Here is a 24,733-nt window from a genome sequence, read left to right as displayed (position 1 = left end):
AACACAGAGAGAGATCTACCCCTGCAAATCCCCACCTTCCCCTTTTCCACTCTAATTTGGAAAGGGAAGGCAGTGCATAAGCTATCTAATTTACCCAGCTCTCCTCTGTCACCTGCTGCTTATTGTATTCTGCAAATTATTGTATATCTAATATCTATATTCCGCCTGGTAACCAAAACTCCATAGTCATAAAGAAAGGAAACATTGGCATGCTATCGATAAGCAATTTTCAGGGGAGAGGAGAGCTAACCCGCTTTCAGTGGGACTTCAGCAGCATCTCTGCTATTCATCCTGGGGGGTCAAATTTGTAACCCTTTTTTCCTGTTATAATGAAATATTGCCAATAATGAGCCAACCATTTCTTGGAGCTGCATCCTCGCTGTTCCCACCTGCAATAGATAAAACAGTGTAATTTGTTTTGCGGGGGGGACTACAATCCCCTTCCTAGTTGGTCATAACAACTGTATTGTTTGCAGTGGGAACTGTTGACAGCAGGCTTAGTATCACTTGGCATTCAGAGTCTGAAAACTTCTCTAGATACGGATAAGCATGAATCACAGGTCCTCCATCTGCCACCGGGTGTATGAGGGCCTAGCACTAGTCAACCGTGCAGCTTGAACCCCTAACGTAAGAAATTTGGAAATTGTCCCCCTGAGTCATTTCTGAACATTTTATCTGATGTTGACTGATGATGGACTAATTTAACTCCCTTAGTACTTATATGCTGTCGTTCTCTTCTACTACATGGTCTTCTGCTTTTCATTACAGAAGGCATATGAAACTATAAAACTCGAATGCCTGCAAGGCAAATACGGGGGATAACGGCGTAGCCAGGGTTGGCAACCTTCAGAATGGTGTGCAGTTCTTCATTTATTTCACTCTAATTTTAAGGGTTTTTCACTGACGCCGGAATACATTTTAATGTTTTAGAAAGGTCTTCTCTACAAGTCATATATTATATAACAAATGACTGTATGTATGTAAAGTAAACAAGGTTTTCAAAATGTTTAAGAAGTTCATTTAAAAAATTAAATTAAAATGCTATCTTTACATCCGCTGGCCTGCTCAGTCCTGCTGCCAGCCTGGGGTTCTGTCACGACTAGGAAGACAGCAGAGTTGAAGCGCGGGCCAGCGCCAGGACCCAGCGGCAAGGGCCTGCAACCAGAACCCCAGGCTGGCAGCGAGCCTGAACGGGGCCATAGGCAGCTGGGACTCCAGCTGGCAATGGTTTGGGCAGCCAAACCCCAGACGGCAGTGGCTGAGTGGGACCAGCGGCCGGACCCCAGCTGGCAAGGGGCCGCAGCCAGACGCCGTCAGACAACGCGCAGTGGACTGAGCAGGGGCAGGGGGCTGGACCCCAGTACCAGCAGCGGGCTGAGTGGAGCCAGTCGCTGGTCTGGGGTCCTGGCCCTGCCCACATAGAGTGAGTAGCATACCATTCTCCCTGGTTCGGGCAAAATTCTCTTCCTCTCTCTCTGCACTGGGGTGGGGGCACTAGGCACGGGGCTGGAGGTGAAGGAAGCAGGCTGGAGCTTGCGGGTGCAGGGTCTCGCAGGAGCTAGATGAGGGAGGGGGCTCACAGCAGTTGGGGTGGGTGTGGAGCGCTTAACCTGGACACTCTCAATGTTGGTGCGAGGGGTGCAGTGGGAATGTGGGGGTGTGTGTGCAGGAGATTCCGCGTTTGGTGCCTCAGGGTGGAATGTGCGGGGTGCAAGAGTCAGGGCAGGGGGTGTGCGGGGGCTGGGTATTGTGGGGAAGTGCAGGAGTCAGGCAGGGGGCGTGGGCGGGCTGAGGTGATGTGTGGGAGTGCCAGGAGTCAGGGCAGAGGGGCGTAGGGGGGCTGGGTAAAATGTGGGGGGAGTGCAGGATCAGGGCAGGGAGGTGTGGGGGGGCTGGGTATGTGGGGGAGAGTGCAGAAGTCAGGACAGAGGCGTGGGGGTGCTGGGTAGTGTGTGGGGAGTGCAGGAGTCAGGGCAGGGGGCGTGGGGGCTGGGTATGTGTGGGGAGTGCAGGAGTCAGGGCAGGGGGTGGTGGGGGGCTGGTATTGTGTGGGAGTGCAAGGATCAGGGTAAGAGGAATGTGGGGGGCTCTGGGATATGTGTGGGGCAGTACAGGAGTCCAGGGCAGGGGTGTAGGAGGGGGCTGGTTATGTGTTGGGAGTACACGGGTCACGGCAGGGTGTGTGAGGGGCTGGGTAAGTGTGGGGAGTGCATGTATCAGGGGTAAAGGAGGGGGGCTGGGTATGTGTGGGAGTGCAGGAGTCGGGCAAGGGGAGTGTGAGGGGCTAGGGTATGTGTAGGAGAGTGCATCGAGTCAGGGCAGGGGATGATGGGGCTTGGGTATGTGGTGGGGAGTGCAGGAGCAGGGGCAGGGGGGATGATGGGGCTGGTAATGATTGGGGAGTGAAGGAGTCAGGGGCAGGGGGATGAATGGGGCTGGTATGTTGTGGGAGGGGTGCAAGGAGTCAGGGCAGAAAAGGCATGGGGGGTGGGGTATGTGTGGGCAGTGCGATCAAGGAGAGGGTGTGGGGGGGACTGGGGTATGTGTTGGGGAATCAACGGAGTCAGAGGCAGGGGCGTGGGGGGGCTGGGTAGGTGTGGGCCAGTGCAGGAAGTCACAGGCAGAGGATGTGGGGCTGGGTATGTGGGGGATGCCATGTATCAGGAAGCAGGGGGCGTGGGGGGGCTGGGTATGTATAGGGGAGTGCAAGGAGTCAGGCAGGGAGTGTGAGGGGCTGGGTATGTGTGGAGAGTGCCGAGTCCAAGGGCAGGGGGATGATGGGGCTGGGTAGTTGGGGAGTGCAGGAGTCAGGGCAGGGGGGATGATGGGGCTGGGTATGTGTGGGGATGCAGGACAATCAGGGCAGGGGGATGATGGGGCTGGGGTATGGTGTGGGTGAGTGCAGGAGTCAGGGCAAGGAGGCATGGGGTGGGTAATGTGGGCCAGTGCAGGAGTCAAGGACAGAGGGTGTCCTGCCCTGACTCCTGCACTCCCCACACATACCCAGCCCCCGCACACCCCCTGCCCTGACTCTTGCACCCCGCACATTCCCACCCTGAGCACCAAACGGGATCTCCTGCACACACACCCCCACATTCCCACCTGCACCCCTCGCACCAAATGAGAGCTGTCCAGGTAAGCGCTCCACACCCAAACCCCAACTGTGAGCCCCCTCCCTCATTCTAGCTCCTGGCGAGACCCTGCACCCCAAGCTCCAGCCTGCTCCTTCACCTCCAGCCCCGTGCCCAGTGCACCCCCACCCACAGTGCAGAGAGAGAGGAAGAGAATTTGCCAGAACCAGGGAGAAGGTAGCTACTCACTCTATGTGGGCAGGGCCAGGACCCCAGACCAGCTACTGGCTCCACTCAGCCCGCTGCTGGTCTGGGGTCCCAGCCCCCTGCCCTGCTCAGTCCACTGCCGGTCTGAGGCTCTGGCTGCCGGCCCCTTGCCAGCTGGGGTCCCGGCCGCTGGCCCACTCAGCCCACTGCCAGTCTGGGGTTCTGGCTGCCAAACCATTGCCAGCTGGGGTCCCAGCTGCCGGCCCCGTTCAGCTCGCTGCCAGCCTGGGGTTCTGGTTGCAGGCCCTTGCCAGCTGGGGTCCTGGCCGCTGGCCCCGCTCAACTCGCTGTCGGCCTAGGTGAACAGAACCCCAGGCTGGCAGCAGGCTGAGCAGGCCAGCGGTGTAAGATCAGCATTTTAATTTAATTTTAAATGAAACTTCTTAAACATTTTGAAAACCTTGTTTACTTTACATACAACAGTCATTTAGTTATATAATATATGGACTTGTAGAGAAAGACCTTCTAAAAACATTAAAATGTATTACCGGCGCGTGAAACCTTAAATTAGAGTGAATAAATGAAGACTCGGCACACCACTTCTGAAAGGTTGCCAACCCCTGGCCTAGCCAGTTATCCCCCGTTTTGCTGCAGTGCATTCGAGTTTTAAGTTCATATGCCTTCTGTAAATGAAAAGCAGAAGACCTGTAGTAGAAAGAGAACGAAGCATATAAAGTACTAAGGGAGTAAATTAGGCCATCATCAGTAAACATCAGCATAAAATGTTCAGAAATGAACTCAGGGACAATCCAAATGCTACCGTAGGGGTTCAGCTGCAGGTTGACCTAGTGCAGGCCCTCATAACAACCCGGGGCAGTGGAGGACCTGTGATTCTGTACAGTATTAGAGCAAGTCTCAGGAGCTCTGAATGCCAAGTGGGACATACTAAGCCTGTGTCAAACAGTTCCCACTGCAAACAATACCAGTTGTATGACCAACTAGGGAAGGGGAGTAGTAGCTCCCCCCCCGCAAAACAAAATACATGTTTTATCATCCAGGTGGGAAACAGCGAAGATGCAGCTCCACAGGAAATGGTTGGCTCTGAATTGGCAATAATTTCTATAACAGGAAAGGTTACAATTTGACCCCCACAGGATGAATAGCAGAGATGCTGCTGAAGTCCCACTGAAAGCGGTAGCTCTCCTCTCCCCTGAAAAGGCTTATGATAGCATGCCAATGTTTCCTTTCTTTATGACTATGGAGATTTTGGCATTACCAGGGGAAAATATAGATATAGATATACAATAATTTGCAGAATACAATAAGCAGCAGAGTGACAGAGGGGAGCTGGGTAAATTAGATAGTCTATGCACTGCCTTCCTTTCCAAATTAGAGTGGAAAAGGGGAAGGTGGGGATTGCAGGGTAGTAAATCTCCTTCCCGGGTGTTTATTACTTGCACAGGGAGAAAATTACAGATATGAGTAGTTTGTTAAGGCAGATGGAGGCTGAGCAAGGGTAAGCATGAGAATGGAGGTGACCAGATAGTTCTGAGCCTGGGTAACAGGGTGTGGTTAACAGAGGTTTTTTCAAAGCATTGCAAGAAACTGACACTGGTGGGAATAAGTTCCAGGCCACACTGGGTAAAGACCTCAAATTAACAGAAAGGGAGGAGGGGAAAATAAGGTTGATTTAGCTGCCAGGAGAAGAATTAGTTTATTCATTCCATAGAGCAGTCAGGAAATCCTGAGGGGTGCTGGGCCCCGTTTGCCACCCAGGAGCTCAACAGTACTGGGGACTTGAACCTAAAGCAGGGGACGAGGCACTTTCAAGTCCTGTTCAGGCCAGACTTGGCACCCACTCCTGCGCAAACAGACACAGTGATGACACCTCACAGACCAACCACATGTCACATTTTAAATGAAAATCCACAGCAAGTTTATGCCTCCAATTGGTTTTAACCTCTTCTAGCCCCACAGAGATGGAACGTTCCACATGATCGAATTCTCTGGCCTATGTTACGCAGTACATGATCTGATGGTCCCTTCCAACCTTAAAAATCGATGCATCTATGAACTATCAAGTTCCACCAGCTGCTTCTGTTTTCCACTGCCTGGCCAGGCTCTCTCCTGCCTCACCAGCTGTGCTCCTCTCAGGGTTTATCTAAGTCATGTCTGCAGGAACAGTTGTCTAGGGATCCCAGTCATGCCCGCTCCCATCCCCACCCACCTTGGAATGCCATCTAGGAGGTGACATGGATTTAGGCCAACTTTACATCACTGGGGGATTCCCTGCTGCATGGGAGTCCCAAGCTGCACCATTAGGGCAGCTTCATCTCCCCTTTAGGGCAAAGCAACAAGCACTTGGCCTGGACCAAGACGATGTTTTTGATCACAATGGACCGAATGTAACGGCACCTTAGTTATTTTTTCAGGCCTGCGTTGGAAATCTTTTCCCTACTGCCCTTCCCACTGCCGACACGCACACTTCTGCACAGAACAGAAACAATACCTGGTCTAGGTCTTCTGGTGGTCTTTTGTTTTCTCCCATGGCCTCTTGACACGGTAAAATGAAGAGCTCAGCGGATGTGGGCAAACCAGGCAGGACTGCGACCAGGATATGTTTGCTTGAAATACTTGTTGCCTGGTTATGTAGACAAACAGCGACAGGTGAATTGTAGTGCTAGCCTGGAATGCTGAAGATTTCTGTGTTAAAGCACCGCAGTACATACATTCAGGTATCTGCCGGTGATGGTGAAAGTCAGCGGGGCCTATTGGCATTCTATTGTATTCTTGTTCTGTCTGAGCTTTCAGAGCATGCTCTTCAATATGGTGCACGAGCCCCCAAAGGCACTGATTATAACCACACGTACTAAAAGCAGGTGCCGAGTAACTTTCCGCACACTCTGCAGTTCTGACCCAGAGCACCTCCTAATGTGCCTATCCTGGGTCAGTCCAGCGCAGCATGTTCTAGGGATGCTGAAATAATTGGAGCTTTGGTAACGAGGCAGAGTGCAAACAAACTCAGTTTTCCTTATTGTTCCCTCTGGCAGGTTGACTGTCCAGGTCTCCTGACGTGGGCGGGTGAGAAACATAATTGTGCATTTATTATTGTCATCCAATTGGACACCCTTATTTTCTCTCTCAACCAACCAGAGGTGTAAGGAAAAGCTCTAGTGTCTCATTTGGATCTCACACTGCGTGAATCAGCGGCAACTCCACTGATGCCAGTGGATCAAAACTAGGCCCTTTCACTTGAGGCAGCAAATTGAATTACCTGCCCAGAGTAATTCATTATCCTCTGGATTTGTGGCTGTACCTTGCCAAACAAGATCAACCAAAGTGTAACAAAACAGCAGGGATCCATGTACAGTGACTGTCTTGATATTTAATCAATATTGGCAATTCGATAAACACAAGTTGCTTTGGGAAGTAAGCCAGAGACCTTGCTTTGACACTGTGGGGTACATTTTCAGAAGGGCAATCTCCCTTCCTCTGACGCAGACTGTGCTCAAAAGTTAGTGCCTGCACTTTGATGCATGCAGTTGTCAGGGTAAGCCTGAGTATTTGCACCCCTATCTAGCTGATTGCGGTGGGTATGCCTCAGGCAGTCACAGACACAAATACCCAGTTTGGTGGTCCCTTTCATGCTACGGGTACGATTTATGGGGCAAAAAGGGGAAGGACGTAAGGTTTGCCATCCCAGATCAGACAATTGGGCTATTACGTCTGGTTTCCTGCTTCTGGCAGTATCAACAACTGATGCGTGAAAGGAAGGTGAAAATAACCTATAGCGTACCTTTTAAGTTGCTCAGTAATGCATAGTGAGGGAGCATCAAGGAGATGAAGGGATGAAGAGAATTCCCTCCCAGCACTCAGAGGTGATATGTGCACATCCTGAAATACAACATGGGACTACCCTTCCTCTAAGCACGATGACTACCTTCAAAGGTTGCCCTTAACTTTATTGTTTAGTGCCTGTAAAATACAGCTGTGTGTTTGCTCTGTCCTGACGGAATGTAGTGTTGGCTGGGGGAAGGGAGTCTTGGGGGGTGGGGGGGTAATCACCTTCGAAAGTGGAGCTGGCCCAGGAGTGGGTATATAATCACCTAAGAGGCTTAGACAAGGACTATCAGTGCTCATGCTCCAGGGTATAAAGTGATCACCTGCAGTGAACAGGAAAGAATTTCTCCCATGTAACCTTTCAGATAATTAGCTAGATGCATTTTCACCTTCCTCTGCAGCATCAGGAACTAGACATTGCTAGAAGGAATGGGACTAATGGTCAAGGGACTAATGGTGTGAATAATCATGATAAAGTTATATTGGGATAATCCCAAATTAGGAACATCATAATCCAACATAGAGAAAAGACCAGGAACCTGTAGAAGAGAATCAAAACATTTCTACAGAATATTTACACTAGCATATGGAACTCTATAGTAAGGATATAATCATCTATTGACATTTCTAGGTCGGTATAAATATGTAAAACAAGGAGATCATTTTCTATTGAACTAGTTTGGGTCTTAGAGTAATTGTGTAGAACCCTATTCAATTTCTATAGCCCACTCTTGGTTTTATCTCTAAATTCTATAGGACTTTTCCATCAAGGTTTTTTAAAGTGTGTCATACAGCCATGTGATCAGCTGTCAAAGTGTTCCTTCACTGATACAAACAAAAACCCTAGCGGTATTGTATCACTCTGGTTGTGTGACAGCCGAGGTTTATAATCTATTTTTAGTGAATTGATTTTGTTTTATTGCATTGTTGATGTTGTGAAAACCAATTTAGAAGCTGAATGGGCCATCAGATACTTGATATAGACACACAAAGGTCTAAAGGTTACAAACCAAAGCCCACAGAAAGATTATTTCTTCCTCCTCCTCCATGTTTTGATGAGGTTAGAAGAAGAAATTGCATTGCGTGTTGTTCACTGAAAATAACATTAAAGATAAAAACAAGATGGGGACAGATTTTTAGAAATTCAGCCCCCAGAATGGAGTTTCACAACTGGTGTTTGCTTTCAGCAAGACAGTCCAATCATTTGTGGCACCAGCTGTGCAAATGGCTGGTGTGGCAGTCAGATTTGTGCATGCAGTTACTATAATCACACACAGGAACACACTACCTGTGGGTACACATTCCATGCATGTTCTCTCTCTCTCTCCCTCTCTCACACACACACACTTCTACAAATCAGTTGCACAGACCCTTTTCCATTGCTTCAATCTGTATCACAGTGTAACAGCGACACACTCCAGTTGTCAGCGGGCAGGATTGAATCTGCAATCTCTGGAGCTTAGCGCTTGAGCCTCTACTGCATGAATTAAAAGCCATATGACTGTTAGCTAAGGCTGTAGAGCAGACTCATTAATTTCTAAGTGGTCTCGGTGCCACTAGATGGGACACACCACCACACCCAGGAGGTGTGTGTGGGTTACAACAGCAGCACTTGCAATCTCCACTAACTGGTGTAACATTTGTCAGCCTTTTATAAACCCTAGTCTCCAGCCCCAAATACTATTTCTTTAGGCCACAGCTCTTGATAGTTTCTAGTAGACCAAGTATGTTGAGGAAAATGCATCTCCAGCACTGGCCCACGTCTCCAGAATGATGTATGTGGAGTAAAATGCACTTGCATGGCTGGACCATGTAGCTAATGTTATATGTTGGACACAAAGCACTTACAATCCTGCTTTTTGTATGTGAAGAAATGCACTTTCACTGCTGCTCCGTAAATCTGGAACGTCCTTTTTGCGCATTCACGTGGGGCAATGCTGCATTCTGCTGCTGTATACAGACAGCAGCAAAGGGCAGTAATCATTATTATGTGTTAAAACTGCTTGCATTGTTATTGCATAGGGGCAACTTGGGTCTTATCTACACTTTCCTCTGAAGTATTCTGCTTTGGCCCTTATAATAAAAAAGTAGTGATACTTCCCAGAGGCAAGACCTATGCCCATCAGGCCCACCCACATTACGCTCAACCACACAAAAAACGGGGCTGCAGAGCATAGTATTTCAACAGATCTCATCATATGTCTCCCTCTCTCTCTCTCCCTCTCCAAGATCTTTGGCTCCTTGAAGACTTTGGGCAGATCAATCTGCTCTTCAAATCAAGGCCAGGATAGACACAATGATGATGGAGGAATAAAAAAAAACGTATTCTATTGCTTACCTCCACTAGAGCTCTCTTGATCACTCTACTGACGTCCCGTCTCCATTCAGGGATATCTGGGTTGTACTCATCCAGGTTTGGCGAGAACGACAAGCGGAGAGATTGAAATCGCTCTGGGGATACAATGACAAACTTGCTGTGAATAAACTCATTGACAGACCGTGGAGTTTCAGCGTCGGGTTTTCAATCAAATACAATATATTGCAGTGGATTTTAGCCATTGGAACTAGATAATACACTTATCCCAGCTGACTGAGAATCAAATGCGAGGAAGACCCTCAGCTGGTGTACATTGCCATATCTTCAGTGAAGCCACTGGAGCTATGCTAATTGCTGTTGAATATGCCTACAGTTGAGGGATCCACCCAAAGGCTATGGGCACCTGGGCATCACATACAAAAGGCAGGAAAATGTCCTCATCATCCTCTCCCCTTATCATTCTCTAACCATACTCCAATATTGATTTGTTTACATTTGTACTACTCTGCTGTAAAAGGGCACTCGTCCAAAGGCTTGACCACTTTTCACAAAGATACTAATACACAAACTGGCCTGTCAATTACCCTCAAAAAAGGACCTCAGCAACTTCTTAGACACAACAAAATGTAACTAGCTCCCCTCACCCACAGCATCCCCATCAGGTACTACACACTCTGCTACCCAGAGCTACCCATCTCCTTACGCAGGAGGGATAGATGGGCATTGTCATGGACCTGCCAGTTAACAAATTTGGGCTGCTGTGGACCAAGGGAGGGGGAAGTGAGTTCCAAAACAATGTCTCAAACTCTGCTCCATGACTTTCCCAGTGTTTCCATTGAATTGCTGTTCCCTTCTCAGGAACAGCAATGAGACCCCCTTCCACCACAATATTGTGAGAGAACATCATTCTAACACCAGTGCAGTTGGCTGGGATCCATCCCTGTTCAGCAAAGCACTTAAGCACATGCTTAAATGCACATCCTCCTTCCATAATTTTACCTATTATGCTTAACGTCATTTACATAGAGTAGTGCCTTTCAACTTCTGCACTTTATAACCAGTCCTATATTGATAGACTGGGCACATGTTGCTCTAAAACTTTCAGGGTCAGATCCTCAGCTGCTGTACACTGAGATAGCTCCATTGAAGCCACAGGATCTACTTTGATTTACAAGGATCTGGTGGTCCTTGTTTCATGCAATTTGTGTGTGTGAACTTCGCGTTGGAGAAAGAATTGCATCAAGTGGACCAGAGATGGAAGTTCATGGTTCATCTAAGAATAGGCACAGCACAGGTGGTAGCAATGCAAGTGTCTTCACGTTGCCTTGACGATGGACCTGAAGGCTGACTTGTAGTAACTATTTCCAGAGATGCTAGGGTAACTCAGACTTGCCTATTAAGTCCTTGAAATATCAGCTGAAATTTCCCAGAAGGATGTCAATAATGATTATTTTCTTTCTGCCATGTGGATACTTGTCCACTGGGACTTGGACTGAAACCTACAAAGCAATTTAAAATTTGTGCTATTCACAGACTGACTATTATATATGCCACTGGTCACTTCCACTAATTTCAGCATGTCATTCCCAACAAAGACTAATGAATGATCAACTCATCAAAGGTTTATCAAAGTGGAACAGCACACAGAGCTGGGAAGACTCTCACGTAGCCTGCTGTGTTGTTTTTTTCCTTTCCTTTCCAAAATGCAGGTGACTTGTCTAGCAATTAGGATGTTTACCTTATGAAAGAATGCAAATGAAACACTCAAAAGCATTACTTGAAAGAAGTCAGGCAATGTCATCATTACTTTAACCTATTGAGCAGCAGGGGGCTGGAAGTGGCGGGGGGGGGGGGAGAATTTAACTGAAATGTTACACTAAAACTTGACTCCTGAAATATGGCAGAAGGCTGCTGCATGGGATTTGGATGGGATTTTAACAGATGCTCTGATAGAGAGACACTGCACATTTATATTTGCAACTTGAGAGAGAAGCTTCTGTGCTCAAACAACTTGGAATAAGAAATAAAAAAGAATTTGGATAGCTTCCACCCCCCAGCCCAGCCTGTGGGTCTAGATAGGTCACTTAATGGAAAGAGGCACTGCCAATATTTTAAAGAAGAGTTGCCTCAAATCGTTTCCCCCTTCGTCTGTGATGAATCCCATTTCCCAGGGCTGGAGCTAAGGGTTGGGGAATCTCTCATGAGCAAGGTGGGAGGCAACCAACTGATAGTATACGCACTTCACTGGACCCATACGTACCTTGCACTAGAAATCGACACTGTGCCAGCATCTCAGCTGTGATGCAACCTCTTTGCCATGCTCCAGCAGCACGAAGGGGTTATAACGCTGACTTAACTAGTTTATTGGGAATTCCCCCAGCATAGGGGTATTCTACCCACACAACCACCCACCGGCTCCTTCTAATTCCCAGGGCAGGGACTGTCAGAATTACCACCTATTCCCAACCTCCAACAGAGACGTGTGGGGGGGGGGGTTGATGTCATCACCACCACCTCACGTCATGGCCCCCAAAGAAAAGTTGTGTTGAGGATGGGGCAGGGAAAGGAGGTGTGATCAGAGCACTGACATGGCTTCTGGAATGACCCCTGGGGGGTGAGGGAGGTTCTGCCATCAGGTGCAACTGAAAGCAGCTCTAAGGCTGCCCTGTCATAGCTTTCCTACTCAGATCTGAACCTTAGAGTTCAGAAAATGAGATGCTAGCATGAAACGTCCAAGCTTAATTACCAGCTTAGATCTGATAGCGCTGCCACCAGCCAGGAATTCCAGTGCCTGGCTCACTCTGGTCTCCCCAAAACCTTCCCTGGGGGACCCCAAGACTCAGATGCCCTGAGTCTCACAACAAAGGGAAATGATATCCAACAAGGGGAGACCCCCCCCCTTGTCCTCCTCACCTACTTCCTCCAGCCTGGATGACCCTGGAGATCACTGTTATCAATTTCCTCTCCAGCAATTCCCTGGTGAGCTGCAGACTCAATCCCCTTGAGCCCCAAACTAGAAAAAAAATCCAACAAGTTTTAAAAAGAAAGCTTTATATAAAAAGAAAGAAAGACAATAAAAATGGGTCTGCTGTATCAAGGTGACAATATACAGGGTTATTGGCTTAAAGAAAAAGGAAATACGCCTATCCCCAAAAGAATTACAATTTAAAACATTCCAGCAACTAACCATGTAATACAAAAAACAATATAAGCCTATTGTCTTTCTACCTTTGTACTTACAAACTTGGAACAGAAAATTAGAAAGCGCTGGCAGACAGAGTGATCCCCTCAGAGACTAGAAGACACAGAGACGAGACAAAAACAAACAACCCAAAACTTCCGCTCATTGAGATTTGACCTCTGGTCAGGTGTTTGGTTCCCTTTGTTAACTCTTTACAGGTAAAAGAAACATTAACCCTTAGCTATCTGTTTATGACATGCCCTAAGTTTGCACAAGGGCCCAAATGATCTGGAGAGCCCTTCAGCCTAGCTGAGAATCCAGCCCATGCAGGATTTTGGTAACACAGCCCGGTTCTTAACAGACATAATCGTCTGAATGGAGAGTGAGTGTGGAAATGTCTGGGAAAATACGGGACACATGGCATAGTCTACTCCACTCCACAAGGGAAACAAAACATTTAGTTTCAGGAGTATTTTTGTGAGGCCGAGGAATAAAACCTGATTGAATGGTACACCGCTACTCTGAGCAAGATTCTAATCCTTTTGAGACTGGTGTAAATCTGGATTAACTCCAATTGCCTTCAGAGAAATTACTCTGGATTTACATCAGTGTCATTGAAAGCAGAATCTGCCCTAATGCATTTTGGAGCAATACTGCTAGGCTTTTCTTTTTAATACGAGTTGGGTCCAGGATGTTGCGGTAGGAACTACTGATGTGTCACAAACACAGCACACTGGTGCTGTGGTTTCAGCTATGCAGCTATATTCTCATCCTGTGCTGAGCGACACCACCACTGCTTTGCTGGAAGGAATTCAGAGAAAAATAAAGGGGTAAGGGCTCACCATACACTGCAATAGTCTTTGTATCCTGCAAGATGGTGTTCCCTGCCGAAACCTGTACCGTGATCGTGTTCATCCCTTCCACAGAGAACGTGAATGTGATGCTCCCCTCCAGGGTGACCAGTGGCTGCAAACACATGAGAAAAGGATGATTAGGCTGCCATCTGATCTTCCTGATTCCAGAAGTCCTACCTCTGCTACTCCAAAGAGGAGGGAGGTTAGGCATATGGTGTGTTGGATCTACGGGGGAGGATGACTGAGAGACTCTTTACTCCTTGACTAGTTTCTCCATCCTAGGTTTATAACCAGAGATCTTAAAAGATTTTTTTTGGATGAAAATAAAAAAAAAATCCATCATTTAGAACTCTCTTCTATTAGTTGTATTACGGTAGCTCCAAGAGGCCACAAACAAGACCAGGGCCCAATTGCGTTAGGTGCTGTGTACAAATAAGGTGCCATCAAAGGGCTTACAGTCTGAACAAGCTAATGGGAAGGCAAGAACATTATCCCCATTGTACAGGTGAGGAGCCGACACAGAGAGGAACAAAGGAGCCCGCCCCAGGTCACACAGAGTCGGTAACAGAGGTCTCCCTCAATAGCCTAAGGTGTCCTCCAGGACACCAGTGTTACTAGAATGAAGGGTTTAGGGCAGATATGGGCCTCCAACACTTGCCACTTCTGTGAAGGGGATGCTCCTGGTTACGCAAAGTCTCCACTCCAGGAACTCTAGGCTGCCATTTACGTTTGTTAAGACAGTACACTAGTCTTGCAGTACTGGCCTTTCTGACCTCATCCAGCAGCTGCTGCCATAACCGCCCATATTCCTCTACTAGTCTGGATTTTCAAAAGCACCCAGAGTTAGTCAAACTCTGCTCCCATTGCGGTCAATGGTAAAACTCCCCTTCAGTGGAAGCCGTTCGGCCAGCACTAGTCACTAATAAGCTTAATTTCTCAGACAGGAGAGTAAGTGGTGACAATCATGGTCTGTAAGTACCTACAGAGGGACGAGATGTGATACTTCAGGGTTCTTCAATCTAGTAGACAAAGGCATGACAAGAGCCAATGACTGGAAGCTGAAGCTAGATAAATCCAAGCTAGAAATAAGATGCAATTTTAAACAGGGTAATTAACCATTGGAACAACTTGCCTAAGGATGTGGTAGATTCTCCATCACCTGATGATGTTTTTAAATCAAGATTGGAAGGCTATTTAAAGCTATGCTCCAGCTCAGTCACAAGATACAGGCTAAAGTAGGGATTACAGAGTAAAATTATATGGCCTTGCTATGCAGGAGGTCACACGAGATGAACTAATGGTCCCTTCTGACCTTACCATCTATGAATCTATGAATTTAATTGGGGCCTTTGGGTACTTCTGCAATATAGATAAATAACAATTACAAAGCACCTGGTAAGATTTGCAAGCATCCTAACTAAAGAGACAGCAGAACGTTGTACGTGCTCTATTTCTGGTAAGTAGCACCTGTAGGCAGATAGACGTACTGTGTATCATTTTGCATCCCCCAGAGTGTGGTAATGAAGAATTCTTGCATACATAGTTTAACAGACAAAATGAGAACTTTGCATTGGTTTAGAGGGTAAGCGTTGGAGTTATTAATAAAAAGTTTTCCTTCTTGTTAGTGAAGCAGTGCACATAGACTAGGGAACAGGGTTTAAGTCCTGGGGCTATACAGAGGCAGCTCCAGAAAATTTCAGCACAGGTAGTTAGTTTTGTAAAAATTGTCAAATTTGTATTTTAGTTAAAGAAAGAAAGAAAAAAACTTTTTAGCTTACTTTGCAATCAGATCCCTCAGCATTATTCAATGGGGGGGTTAGGAATTTCCATAAAATTCAAGTGATCCTTACACAGAGATAGCTAAGTAGTTAAAAAAAATGCTGATTTGCATAGATAGGGGAGGGGAGTTTATCCCACATCTCCCTACTGTGAGGTAGTTTACACCTTCCTCTGAAGCACCTGGTGCTGGCCACCGTCAGAGACAAGGCACTGGACTAGATGGAGCTGATCCAGAATGGCAATGCTAAGGTTGCTATTGTTTTAGAGCAACGTGCAGAATCCTGACTGCTCTGCTTTGTAATGGGTTTATTCAATATTCAAGAGTATTCACAGGCCCCACCTACTCCCAGATGCATTATTCCTCCTGGGATGGTTTGCTACGGTTCTGTAGGGGCATACAAACCTCGGTGTTGTTCCCGAACCACCAAACGTAAGTCAGCGTGCCCACCTGGCTGGGCCACAGTATCGCCGTAGCATTGACCTCTTTGTTCTTGGTAGTAACAAACGGGAGAGACAAATGAACATGTTCCAGGGGGCCTGCGGAGATAGAAGCAGTGGCAACGGGAGTGAGCGCCCTCTCTTAGGCATCAAAATGTGGGTCTCACAGTGGATCCTCCAGCTTTTCAAATGAGACAATAAAGAGGAAAGTGATGTGGGGCACCACATGTAAAAGCATTCTGTCTTCGTACTGTTGCTGGGGAAAGACATTTGGGACCCATGCATCTAAAAACAGGAATTGCTATTACCTGAACTAAAGAACTCCACCTCTACAGTTCAAAGGCTGGAGTAAACTCATAAATCTATATACACGGACTACCCATTAGAGTAGTCCACCCTGAGTGGGCTACCCTGCAAAGACACTAGAATTTTCATGAATAAGCACTAATAGAAGTATAATAATATTACAAATACTTGGATCCATTCCTAAAGAGACAGATATCAGGTGCTGTAAATTGGTATCACTTTGTGACCTTCAGCGGAGCTACATGGATTTGTACCAGTTTAGGACCTCCATCAAAGCATCTATCCTATGTATCTCTTCTTTTTAACTCTCACTTTTTCTCTCCCCTGTGGTCCTCTTCTCTCATCTACACTGTGCCTTTTATTTTGTTAGCATAGCCAAGTTTTGTAGTTTAATGGACAAATAACGTTTACTTTGAAATACGCCCTGGCTGTTCCTTTCTCCCACTTGGGATGGGGAACTGGGGAGGCGTGGGTTTCTAATCACAACTTGTTTTATGGATTGTTTTCTGTGTGTGTCACCATCGTTCTTCTGGAGAACAGAAGTGTGGTACTTAAAGAGATGGAGCAAGAGACAGAACAACAGAACCACAAGATAATTTGGGGGCACAGTTCTCCAATACAGGCTCAGTTCAAATTCTGTACCCAGGGGCTCCAAACACTGAAATGGGCACATATGGACTGATTTCAATATTCACGCGTGATCTGGCTGCTCTGCTAAAGGAGTGGATATCTGACTCCAGGACTTCCCAAATGACTTCACACACATATATAGCATCATTTATTGAGCGTTATTCACTCATAAGGATCACCAGAGAATTCCCCACTTTTTACACCTGTGCAGAGAGGGTGTAAGAAGCTACCAGCTCAGAAGGTGTCAATGACTGTGCATAAGGTGGAGCATGTGGCTCTGTGACACACCCTTCAAATGCAGTCTTCTCTGGGGTAGAAACACAGCAATTATTTAACACCACACACCACTGGGTTGTTACAGGCCAGGATTATGGGTAATCTTTATTCTGATGGCTGCTGATGAACCCCCTGCCACATCTCCAGGAGTGGCTGAATGCTCCTGTTTTTCTCACGCTCCGGAAGTGCTGCAGATTTTGTCCTACACCTCTGTATATTGTCAAAAGGATTCCCCTACCAGAATTCACAGCCACAGGGGAAATCACTGATTATGTCTAGTCTCAGGTAGGGGGTGAGAACTGAAATTAATCATTATCCAACCCTATGTGCATTTCAAATGAGGTGGCCTTGTTCTGTACTCACTAAGTGTCCAGGGGCAGCAGAAGGAGCAAATGTCAAGCATCCAAAGTGGCAGTGGTAGAGCTAGGAGCAGGACCATGCACTGTATCAGCTCCAACACCTAGTTCTCACCGATGCCAGCCTGTCTCGTGCACTGTTGGATATATTAGTGCTGAGAAGGTCTCTCAAAGGGCTCGGTGCTGCATCGAGTCTTTAATGTCCTTTCAGACCGTCACTGTTTCCTTGTTATGATCGAAAAAGAAAGGCTCACCCACACGGGCCCATATTATTTTAAAATCTGCATTCCAATATGCAACGGGAGAAAAGAGACATGCTGTTTGGAGTGCATTGGTTGAACAGCAGGTGGTGCTGTATCACTCCATATAAGTGTATGGAATAGGAAGAGAACTCTTGTCCAATTACAAGAGAATTGCACTGCCAAGTTTTACATGTGGTCTATAAGCCATTTCATTACTACAACTCTGCATCTTGTCCCATCTGTGCCCCTAGAAGAGTCTTTGGGTGCACAGAGTTGGTACTGAGAACATAATCTCTGTAGGGCTGGCCTGTATTTAAAGAATCTCTTTAACCAGCAACATCGTTTTAAAGAGTTAAAGCAACAGGCAGGGAGACTGAATAAGTTTGCTTCTGACCTTAAATGCCTGCTGAGATGACTTGGAGATGGCCTTGATGCTAGAGAAATGGCTTACAATCAGAGCCTGCTGTATGAGCATGCCCCTACAGGCATCAAGCTCACCTTTGCTCGCTCTCCTGATCCTTGGTTTCTCACCACTGGTGTAATCTGAGCCTCAGGCCAGTTTAACAGCCCATAGGTCTCACTCCGGTGCAAAGGTGATTCTCTAGTGGTGCAGAGTAGGTGGAAGGATTCTTATGCCATGCCAATTCCCTGCAGCTGGCATAGGAGGGGAACTGGGGCCTATAGGAAAATGTGTGGCAAAAATGTTCCTCCTTTCCCTCGAATGATCTTTGTTTCCAGCCCTCTGTGGCTGTCTGAAGCTGGTAATAGCTAGAGCAAATTAATGCGATTCCACCTTGGCCCAAGGGGACCAGGTCTGCACAGAGACTGCTGCAGGGTCAGGGAACTGCCAAGGGTAATGGGTGGTGAGTGAAATAGTTTAGATACAACATGTATATTATACTGGTGAATTTAATGTGGTGTGGGCACGCTACAACGAATGGCCCATCAGAAAACCCTTATTGTATGGAGACTTTTAATGACATTTCAGAATATCTAAGTGATTCTGGTGAATGTTGGGCTTATTTCTATTACAAAAGAATATTTTTTTGCTAAATTGCTTACATGACTTAGGCCCCTAAATCACTTAGGCCATTTTGAAAATTGTATCTAGTCTCACAAAAAAGATACAAAAGCCACCTTTTAAAGTATCATTTTCTAGTGTCTAAAGACTACAGGCTCCTTAGATCAGCTGGCCAGACAGCTAAATAGTGCAAGTGGCTGAGTTAGACAACTGCTTTCTTTTTTCCACCTGTGGCCTGCATAAGAAAACAGCTATTGTATCACATGGCCTCATTAGTTTGCAAACAGGAAGAGCACCGTGATGATCATCCCTTTGAAAACTCCTCTTGTTAAGCTGCAGCTGATTACAAAGCCTGTGTGCAGGAAGCTTTCAGACCCTCCCTGGAAATATTATCACCGAAACAATTCTCCATGTGTTTCAGGGATCTTCACAAGCTATTAGAAATAACCCCTGGCTTGCAATCTGCTGCCATATCCATAAACAAGAGCAGGCAGGGGAGTCTCAGAGGGAGCAAAGAACGGCTTTTCCTCAGAGAACAAGGTGTAGCCAGCTGTTTGTCTTGAGAGCCAAACCCACACCACGACTGATTAGTTACAACGCTGCATAGGAAGGTTAAGCAAAACTCGAACACAGCATCTTTTGCCTTCACAGAGGTCTCTGTCTGTCCAGTTGCAATAGGGGTCATTGGCTCTATGCAAGGGCAAATATTCTTCCAGCTAAGGAAAAATCCCTCAGCATTGGACCCAAAATTAAGAAATTCCCTCAAACTGCCAAGGCCTCAGCATAAGGAACCACATGGCTTAAATCCCAAAATGTGAAACCCAAGTTATAGAGTAGTTTAAGAGGAAAAGAGTTTCATTCCTCTAAGGCATTATTTTTGGATTAAATGCCCCAGGATGATGCTAGGAAGCGCTGTGCTGCAGAAGGTGCCATCTTTCACATGAGGCATAAAACTGGGTTCCTGACCACCTGTGATCATTAAGAGGGGGGGTCTTCCAAAGACCTTCAGTGGGAATTGGATTCCTAAGTCCCTCAGGTGGCTTTTGAAAAAGCTCACCTTAAATCTACCATGGCACCTTTCACAAGCAAAAAGCTGTAAGCCTCAGTGTTCCAGCTAAGTTCCCCCTGCAGTTTTCTGTGACTATAGGATTGTATTTCACTCTGCCCTGTTTGAAGTGTTGCTGGGCACTGTTAAATAGCTGCTGGCTTGCACCCAAGGACAGCTGCATTCCTTGTGAATAAAGTAACCTCAAAGTTGCAATCTGTGTATAGAACTTGTTGAATGCTTTGGGATCCTCCGAAGGAAGTATGCTATAAAAGTATCAGGTATTAATTAAAGAACAATTACTGTAGCCATATTTCCAGAGTTTAACACTTCCTTTCTAAATAATATGCTTGTACAATAAAAAAAACCCCACCACAACTCCCTTCCCCCCCACCTCCACACCGAATTCTGGAGCTAAACTTTTGGGAAAACTCTGGGAAAGTTCAGTCATGGGTCAGAACTTTGTGGCTTGGACCAATTCTTAACCAGAATAAAAGGGAAATAAACTCTATCTAGGGGCAGAGGAAAATGTGGGTTTTAAATTGGCAGCCACTGAGATATAAGGCGGTTAGAAAAAGAAGCAGTGGAAGATATTATTTTTCTCGTAACTTTCTCCACATTTGGGAATTTGGTTTCCATCATGATAGAAAGGGTGATTTCCACCCCAGAAGAGGCAGCATTTCAGCAGTGGGCATGTGATCCCTATGTATCCATACAGGCCAAACTTTTTAGAAGTGACCAGGGATTCTGGATGCCTCCATTTTTGGCTGTCTGATTTGAGACATCTTAAAGGAGTCTAATTTTCAGAAAGCACTGAGCACCCACCCTTTGCAAATCAGATCCCTTTCTTTACGGCATCACAAGCTGGGGACCTGAAATTTGAGGCATTAAAAATTGAGTCCTTTTTTTTTTTTTTTTTCCAAATCTTGGCCATTATCTGTGAATAGTTTTTGGATTCTCCGGCTTTCCTTTTGGGGAAGGACAAAAGTTCATTCTCTCTGACTCTGCACAGGTCTCAGAAGGTCTCCTCTCAGACAGGGAGCCTCCTGAATCGTCTCTAAAGAATGTAATGTTTCTTTAAGATATTTTGTAAACCAAACACAGTAATAACATACAAGTTACATGTAAGTACAGGACAGCACTGTCCAATCCCAGGCTGTTTTCCACCTGCACGGTCACTCGGAATATGCCCACATTCTGGTAGACGTGCTTGATCCCATCCTCCGTCGAGCTGAGATTGGCATAGGACACGGCGATGCCGTCTCCAAAATCCACCTGAATGATCATCCTTTGGACGTCACCCTATGACAATGGAGAAGGAGTCAATAAGGAAAAACTACTCTTTGACTTGACCTCACTAGTGGCCTGAACCTACTCCCACGGACTTCAGAGCGGGGAGAAGATTAGGCTGTACAGCTACAGGAAGTGATTTCAGAGAGCATCTCAGGATGGTTCAGAGGTTTTGCAACAGCCTGTGATCCCTTTCACTTGTCAGGCTGGAAGAACCCAGCCCTGGCTCGTAAGGACTCTTACCTGGCTGAGAGCTGTTCAGTGGCCTGTTTGAAATGAGCTGCAAGCTCTCTACTACACAGAAGTCCACCTCATAAAAACCACCATCAGTAACTGGTCTCCGTGTTGGCTGGGTCAGCAGGGGCAGGCTGAGGACTGAACAGGCATGGTGACTAATCTCCCCTCCTCCTGCCTAGAGATGATCCCAGCAGTGCAAGTGTAGGGTATGCCTTGTGCAGCTGTTCTGTGGGTAAAGCTGAGGATATTCATCCCCTGGGCTGCCTATCTGGCACTTTTGGTGATCATTAAAAATAAAAAAGGAAGCACAGCAGCAAAAAACACAGCAAGGAGCTCCATGTTCCATGCAAGAGCGGAGACCCTGGAGAACGCCTGTTATGGGGGTTGATATTCCACACTAATGAATGAACTTGCTCTTTGTGTAAGAACATGCAGAGGAAATGAACAAACCTAAAACCCAAAGGACCCACACTGATTTGTGTCTTCACACACGGCTTTACTAACCCAATAGCATTTTTGATAAGCCGGTGCTCTTTGAAAAGGACAGGAGCTGAGATGTGACACAAACACATGCTTGCGGGGAGACCCTGGTTCTCATGCTCTGGAAATATGAATGGAATTCTCTCATCTTACTGCTATGGTGTTGTATCCAGTATGGTCCATTTTCAACAGGCTGACAATACATACAGAAACAGTTAGTGGCTATTGTAGACCAGCCTTCATAAGAATATAAGAATGGCCATACTAGGTCAGACCAAAGGTCCATCCATCCTGCGCTCTGTCCTATACCATGTCATACTCAAAGGTGAACTGTCAGGCAGGAGGGAGGTTACTAGTGGAGTTCCTCAAGAATCAGTCTTGGGACCAATCTTATTTAACATTTTATTACTGACCTTGGTACAAAAAGTGAGTGCGCGCTAATAAAATTTGCAGATGACACAAAGTTGGGAGTTATTGGCAATATGGAGGAGGACCAGAATATCATACAAGAAGATCTAGATGACCTTGTGAACTGGAGTTCTAAAAATGGGATGAAATTTAATAGTGCAAAGTGAAAGGTCAGATATTTAGGGACTAACAACAAGAATTTTTGCTATAAGATGGGGATTTATCAGTTGGAAGTGACAGAGAAGGAGAGAGATCTGAGTGTATTGGTTGATCACAGGAGGACTATTAGCCATCAATGTGATGCAGCCATAAAAAAGGCTAATGTAATCCTAGGATGCATCAGGTGAGGTATTTGCAGTTGAGACAGGGAAGTGTTAGTACCATTATACAAGGCACTGGTGAGACCTCATCTGGACTACTGTGTGCAATTCTAGTCTTCCATATTTAAGAAAGATGAATTCAAACTGGAACAGGTGCAGAGAAGGGCTACTAGGATGATCTGAGGAGAATCAAAGAGTTTGGCTTGGTTTAGCCTAACCAAAAGGAGGCTGAGTGGAGATATGATTGCTCTCTATAAATACATCAGAGGGATAAATACAAGGGACAAAGAGGAGTTATTTAAGGTAAGCACCAATGGGGACACAAGAACAAATGGCTTTAACCTGGTCATCGACAGGTTTAGACTCAAAATTAGGCAAAGGTTTCTAGTCATCCGAGGAGTGAGTTCTGGAAGGGAAGCAGTCAGGGCAAAAACTTTACTAGCTTCAAGACTGAGCTTGATAAGTTTATGGAAGGTATGGTATGATAAGATTGCCTAAGATGCCATTTGACCCATCAGTGATTGCCAGTAGCAAAAATCCCCAACTGCTGGAGACAGGACACTAGACAGAGGGCTCTGAGTTACTACAGAGAATTCTTTCCCAGGTGTCTGCCTGGCGGGTCTTGCCCACATGCTCAGGATCTAACTGACTGCCTTATTTGGGGTTGGAAGGGAAGTCCCCCCACTCCAGCTCAGACTGGCAGAGTCCCTGGGGCCTTTTTGAATTCCTCTGCAATATTCTGCATGGGTTATTTTCAGTTTAAACTAGTGTAAATGGTGGATTCTCTGTAACTTGACGTCTTTAAACCATGATTTGAGGACCTCAGTAACTCAGATAGAGGTTAAGGGTCTATTTAAGGAGCAGGTAAGGTTCTGTGGCCTGTGATGTTCAGAAGGTCAGATAAGATGATCACGATGGTCCCTTCTGACCTTAAAGTCTATGAGTCTGTGGGTTCCTCCTAGATGTAGGAATTACTGGGTGAGATACAGGAGTAAGGTGAAGTTCTCTGGCCTGTGTTATGCAGGATGATCACAATGGTCCCAACTGACTTTCAAAATCTATGAAGATCCATTAATACCAATGTGACTTAAGCAGATGTCTGAAGTTAATCACTTGTGTAAGGTCTTTGTTGAACTGGGGACAGGGGAGACCTACAGCAAATCCATACTGCTGTGTACAAGTAGCTCCCAAGAGTAGTTTGCAAATGGCGGTATTATCAAGAGAGATTTTTGCAACAATATGACATTTCTTTATGTCAGTGACTGGGATGTGTGTGGTCAGGCCTACTGGTTAGAGCAGACATCATGTCTAGAGATTAGAGCAGGCATCAGTAGCCAGGAATCAGAGCCCAAGATGAGAGACTGAGTCAGAGGCCAGATGCTAGGGCCAATGGTCAGAGATAAAGTAAAAACATCAGAGCCAAGGGTCAGAGCTGAAGTCAGAAATCAGAGCCCAGAGTCAGAACCTGGCTAAGTGGAATGAAGCAGGGCATGGGCAAGGCTGGAACAAGGCAGGCTGCTGAACAGTTGCTGCTGCTGGGTTTAAGAGCCAGTCTGCTGACTCTTCCAACCAATCAGGTGGACCACGGTGTAATAAATCAGGCAGTCTAAGAGCCAGTGGTGCTTATTAGGTTGCCCAGAACCTGGCTCTGCTGCAGGATCTCATCCCTGACACTTGGCACCAAAAATAAAACACCCAACCCCCCCAACCCTTCTTGCTATAGCCTTGTCCGATGCCTTTCCAGAGCGTACTTGGCATGTTGACAAGCGTAGTGGTAGATTATATGGATCCACAGAACCCAAGTAAAGCAGACAGTAAGCCCAGTGCATTTCTCCTGTGGCTTTGCAAATGGGCATCAACACAATGAGCATTAACCCAAGTCCAACTTCTTGAATGAGCAGCATCTTTCAACGCCATCTCTAAAGGTCTGTAATGCAAACTCTCTTAGGAAGCATGGCCACAATTTGCAAAGATGGTCGGCTAACGTTGGGTCCCCTAAATTCATTCCCTGTATATTACTCACGCTGGGGTAGGCAGCCACCTGTTATGATAGCCTGGGAAAGAGCAATCCTTTGGGTTGGTACTGCTAATCTGATTTAATGTATGTGTTACCTACAAGGTGTGGTGTAACCTTCAGGTGCTACATTGCAAGCCTAATATAGACTGTGATCTAGCAAAGCCCTTAAGCACCTGCTTAAGCTTTAAGCACATCAGTAGATCTATTGATCTTAATGAAGCCTGTGGCAAAGCTAGCAGTTGAATCTAGATCTTCCAAGCCCCAGACCCATGTCTTGAGAACCAGACCATTAAAAAACAAAAGCACTTTAACATAATAATTAATTTTTCAGACATTCTATTGACTAACAAAAACCGACCTTTTGGGATTTAAACACACACATAATAGTACCGTTTTTATCCACACCAAACTTACCTAT

General features: G+C 46.2%; 1 protein-coding gene across 2 annotated transcripts in view; it reads right to left on the bottom strand.

Moving 5' to 3' along the window:
* Positions 1 to 24,733, bottom strand: part of LOC116820903 (VPS10 domain-containing receptor SorCS1) — a 444,694-nt gene that overhangs the window by 21,465 nt on the left and 398,496 nt on the right. For both annotated transcript variants that reach the window (XM_032773669.2, XM_075061354.1), the window contains exons 19-23: positions 20,679 to 20,865; positions 15,653 to 15,786; positions 13,459 to 13,582; positions 9,457 to 9,569; positions 5,788 to 5,919 (exon numbers count right to left, since the gene is read on the bottom strand). In XM_032773669.2, the coding sequence (XP_032629560.2) occupies positions 5,788 to 5,919; positions 9,457 to 9,569; positions 13,459 to 13,582; positions 15,653 to 15,786; positions 20,679 to 20,865 (690 nt within the window). The remainder of the gene's footprint in view (positions 1 to 5,787; positions 5,920 to 9,456; positions 9,570 to 13,458; positions 13,583 to 15,652; positions 15,787 to 20,678; positions 20,866 to 24,733) is intronic.

This window comes from Chelonoidis abingdonii, unplaced genomic scaffold (genome assembly GCF_003597395.2).
Source record: "Chelonoidis abingdonii isolate Lonesome George unplaced genomic scaffold, CheloAbing_2.0 scaffold0027, whole genome shotgun sequence".
NCBI lineage: Eukaryota > Metazoa > Chordata > Testudines > Testudinidae > Chelonoidis > Chelonoidis abingdonii.
The sequence above is the reverse complement of the archived record's forward strand: the minus strand, read 5'-3'. Positions and strand labels throughout refer to the sequence as shown.